The sequence below is a fragment of the Nicotiana tabacum genome, chromosome 13 (genome assembly GCF_000715075.1).
Source record: "Nicotiana tabacum cultivar K326 chromosome 13, ASM71507v2, whole genome shotgun sequence".
Classification (NCBI taxonomy): Eukaryota; Viridiplantae; Streptophyta; class Magnoliopsida; order Solanales; family Solanaceae; genus Nicotiana; species Nicotiana tabacum.
In genome coordinates, this window is record NC_134092.1 from 112,545,582 (window position 1) to 112,550,279 (window position 4,698).

Consider the following 4,698-nt stretch of genomic DNA (forward strand, 5'->3'; position numbering starts at 1 on the left):
TGTAGAAAAAGTATTTTCTTTCATTTCAACAAAATGATATAGTAAAGAGTATTTTCTTTCCTTTCGACAAAATGAGTACTTTCTTTTTATATTGTGGAAAGAGTACTTTCTTTTTCAACAAAGAAAAGTATTTTCTTTTTAGTTATGGAACACAAATTTCAACATTAATTATTTTTGCGTGAAAAAATAAAGCAACACATTAGTTTTTTCGGTTTGTGTAAATTTTAAAAGAATAATTAAATTCTTTAAGAAAATAGAATCCTAAAAACATTGGGTATCTCTGTGTGTGTGGGGGAGGGGAGGGGGGAGGAGGAGGAGGGGAGCACATGAAACACTAGAAAATATTGGGGGAAGGAGGGTGAGGAGAGTAGCATAAAAAATTATTTTTCTAAAAGAAAATTGTCTACTCTCTAACCAAACACTAGAAAAAAAATTTCACTCACCAACCAAACAAAGGAAAATAAATGAAAAAATCACTCATTTTTCAAGAAAATATTTTAATGGAAAACATTTCCTTCGTAACAAACACACCCTTAGTGGAAAAACACCAATAAAGAAAAAAAACATTTAGCATTTTCATTTCTAGATATTAATTTTAGAGAGATCACTTAAAATTAACTTGAAATTTCATCATCTTATTTTTATTTCATCGGTATCTTTTCTCCTTTCTCAAAAAAAACATTAACATATTCACACGTAAAACTAGCTTCCATCCTATTAGAGATAAAGAGAAAAAAGATGTAATCAAATATGTGATGATAGATATTATACTAATTGATACTGGATACACACGCAGCATGCACAGAAACTAGTTATTTAAAAACGTGTGAAGAGTTTCTTTATAAAAATATCTTTTTTGATCAAATCTAGTCATCTTTAGATATAAAAGGCAAATGGACATGGACAAGGAACTGAGGAAGCGCATTTTAATTTTTCTAATTTGTCGATTCTTTATAATGTATCTGAATAAAGAAAATATGGAGTAACTGTTTTTTACAGGAGTAGACATAAGTTTAATAAAGAACCCGAAATAGAATTAATTTTTTGTATACAAGAGTAATGAATCATTGGGAAGCTACACTGGCGTTGGCCTTATCGTAGCTAGAAAGAAGAAAGAAACAATTAAACTGGAGCTAAGCTTCTACCTAGATACTACTCCTATTTTTCTAACTAACTTAGGCTGTTAGATATAACACCTTCACGTTGGAGAGATTCAATCCCTATTATGATTTCTTTAACTGGTGCCGATGTACTAGTAACAGAAGTGCCTCCGTTTACAATTTTTTGGCAAGTTTCAATAAGGCAGTGCCTACAAGTAGGACAAGAAGAGTGGGAATTCAGCCATTTATCAATACACTTGACGTGGAAGCCATGGTTGCACTTAGGCAGAACCTTAACTTTTTCTCCAACTCCAAATTCTGATAAGCAAATTACACACTCAGAGTCAATCCCTGGATGTTTCAATTCAGTAGTATAGGTTAAAACTGGGAATGTGTTGAGGGCTTTTTTCTTGATCCCTGTATTGGCTAGCTTTGCTACAGAAGGGTTTGTATGGTTTGAGGATGAGTCTGCCAATACTCGGTTAGCGCATCTCAATGCACACTTTATTAGGCAGTTCACTATAAGTGAACAAATTATGGAACATATAAGTACAGACAATACCATCACAACATTTGCATCAAATGATGGTTGATCGGTTGTGTCGTGACTGATTCTGGTTGCCGGAGGCGGCGCCACGGTGGTATCGGGGCGGTATTGTTGCAATGTAGTTGGTATTAGAAGTAGTCTTCTTGAGTAGTGGAAGTTTTCCATTAATTCTTAATTGAATATAGTGGAAGTAGTTGCCATGTATTTTTGGTTGAGAGAATGTGTGTTTTCTTTGTATATATGTTGGTGTTGAATAAATTGAAGTCTCCCCTTTGTATATATCTTAATATGAAAGTATATTATATTTTATTTGAGAGTTCTAAGCCATTATTATAAACAATTGCTAAGTCGACCAGCCCGGGTATCTTTTAGAAGTAGCAATTTTCCTCTTTGGAAAGGAAAATGCTTTAAGCTAATGGGCTATCCACTCAAGATGGAGCCAGCCCCACTTTCATTGCCGACTGCCGAGTAGGCTGCCACGTGGATATGGGCATTATCGTGAATCAAATCTCCAAATATATCATTTGACAATTATCTTTATGAATTATAAATTATGTGTGTCGAAGTGTCTTTTCCCATCTCCATTTCATCTCATTGTCTTTGACTTTTCCAATATACTCCCTCCTCAATTTAGGTGAACACATTTAATTGGATACAGAGTTTAAGAAAATGGAGAAAACTTTTGAATTTGTAGTGTAAAATGAGACACGTATTTTGTGTGGCTATAAATTATTTTAAAAAGGTAAATTGTTTCCAAATAAGGAAATGTTTCACTTTTTTTTTTGCACGGACAAAAAAAAAAAAGGTTCACACAAATTGAAATATAGGGAGTATCATTTGACAATTATCTTAAAGACCACCATAAATTCTTATGTGGTGGAACAATTGTAACTAGCCGTTTGACCATAGATTTTGTCAAAATAAACTTGAATTTTATTTGACAAACACATATTTGATCATAGATTTTGCCTATATTTTGGCCAAATCTCAAATCCCAAATAGCTGATTTTGGCCAAAATATTACTATTATATTTTTTAAAAATTACCCCAAACTTTTGTATTTTATAAAAGAGCCCACAATCTATTATTTTGTAACGATATTGTTTCGTCTTCTCGGTCATCTGATAGTGTATCATGTAGTTCATTATAAAATGATAATTTTGTAATAAATTTATTTATATTCAGGATTATGGTTTGCGATAATATAATGAATGTTATTGATAATGGTACTGTTGGGTATTTGTGATAATTTTTAGAACTTGTGGGTATAAGTCATGTTTTATGTTTTTCTAAACCAAACTTCACCCATAACAGATATCCAAACACATTTTCATCTTCAAACCAAACTTCATCCTAATCAGATTTTTTAAAATAAATTTAAAAATTTATGGCCAAACGCTAGCTAAATGTCATGCGCATAAACATGAGTTGGTAACTAAACATGAGTTGGTAACTTGGAAAAGAAATTGACTAACTTGTTGGTATAAGACAAAGCAGTAGGTAACACACAAATACACAAACCTTAAAAATCATTTGATATTTACCTTAGCTACATATTCGATGTCAAATTGTAGTAGCTCCTCCCTTCACTTTTTACCCGTATTCACTATCTTTATAATACTACTAGACTAGATAAAGGAGAACTGAAGGTGGTCAAAAAAAGAAACAAATTGACCAAGTTTTTATGACTATATTCTATGTGCACGTATTACATACATGATTGGCAAGGAGAAATCAGTGTCTGTCATTATTATTTCAAGTCGATTGAGATTGAACTGAATAATAATACGGAAAATGATACCAAAAGGTATAAAAAGTACTACTTGAGTCTTGTAAATATAAATTTGTAAATCATATATTGGCTATCTTATGCTACGTGTGCTTTAGCTTTTTCTTTTTTTTTCTGAAACTATGAGTGCTTTCATATAAATTCTAGATTATGACCAAATCTTCCGTTAGGCATTTTTAAGCATGGGACGAATGTTTAACTGATTCAATTGAATTCATAATTTTTGATGTGGGGTAAAAATTTATTAAAATTATAAAAATAGTAGATATGAATCTCTAACTTTAACAATATAATGGGTTCAATTCATAACTTTAACTTGAAAGTTGAGGCCATAAGATTTAAATTCGGGATCCACTCTTCTTTTAAGCTCGTCTATTAAGTATACTAGTTCAAGTTGTTTGAGATTTCACCTGATAAAGGTTCACATATTTGCTTTTTTGTTAATTTAGGTACACAGATCTATGGACGTCCAACGCATTACGAAGTCTTAGGATTATAACCTTATCAAATCAAATAAAACCAAGTGGAAAATAGTTCCTGTTTGCATGATAGTAAAAACTTGAAACCATATCTTCCCTTTCAATATTTGTTACCTTTTTAGCTTTACCACTAGCTCTTTTTGTATATAATCCTGTAGATTCCGTGCACTAAACCATATCTTTGCTTAAGCGTTTTAGTATTTAACTATTCCCCATTTGCTTGGAATTTTGGAGAGATTACTCTCTTGTTGGATCAAATGTTTGCTTCTTTCTACTTTAATTTAAAGGACAAATCAACTACCTCGTACACTATGATGAGGTGTAGTTTTGTTGAGGATCGAAGACAATGGATGTCAACATAATATGTTTAATTAGCTGATTGTACATTAATCAGTAAAATAACATCATGTAAAAAATTGAAACCGTATCTTCCACAACGTATATAAGTAACCTTTTCCTAGCTAGTGTGTTGTTCTTTTAATTTCTCGTAGTATAATGCTACTAGTACTACTAGTTATTTTGTAAGTAATCATATAGATTCCTAGTATAACAAATTCTTAGTGTTTAGCTGGTTCCCATTTGGTTCAGAGTACCTTTCAAGTTTGAGTTGATTGCTGCAGGTTTAAGATGTAAAATATATATACTGAGTGGCTAGTAAGCAGCAAGTTTGGCATTAAAGGGGATAGAGCATGAAATGTCATCGATTCAACCATTTAAAGATAAAAGGCAAAATATTGTTTACCTAAAAAAGGTCACTTTTAGTAGAAAGTAGTAAAATATATG

At 31.7% G+C, this 4,698-nt stretch overlaps 1 protein-coding gene across 1 annotated transcript; it reads right to left on the bottom strand.

Annotated features, from left to right (window-relative positions):
* Positions 1 to 971: 971 nt before the first annotated feature.
* Positions 972 to 1,929, bottom strand: LOC107790937 (RING-H2 finger protein ATL78-like). Its single transcript, XM_016612909.2, has one exon. It carries the CDS (start codon positions 1,810 to 1,812, stop codon positions 1,171 to 1,173), a length of 642 nt encoding a protein of 213 aa, XP_016468395.2. The 5' UTR covers positions 1,813 to 1,929; the 3' UTR covers positions 972 to 1,170.
* Positions 1,930 to 4,698: the final 2,769 nt, after the last annotated feature.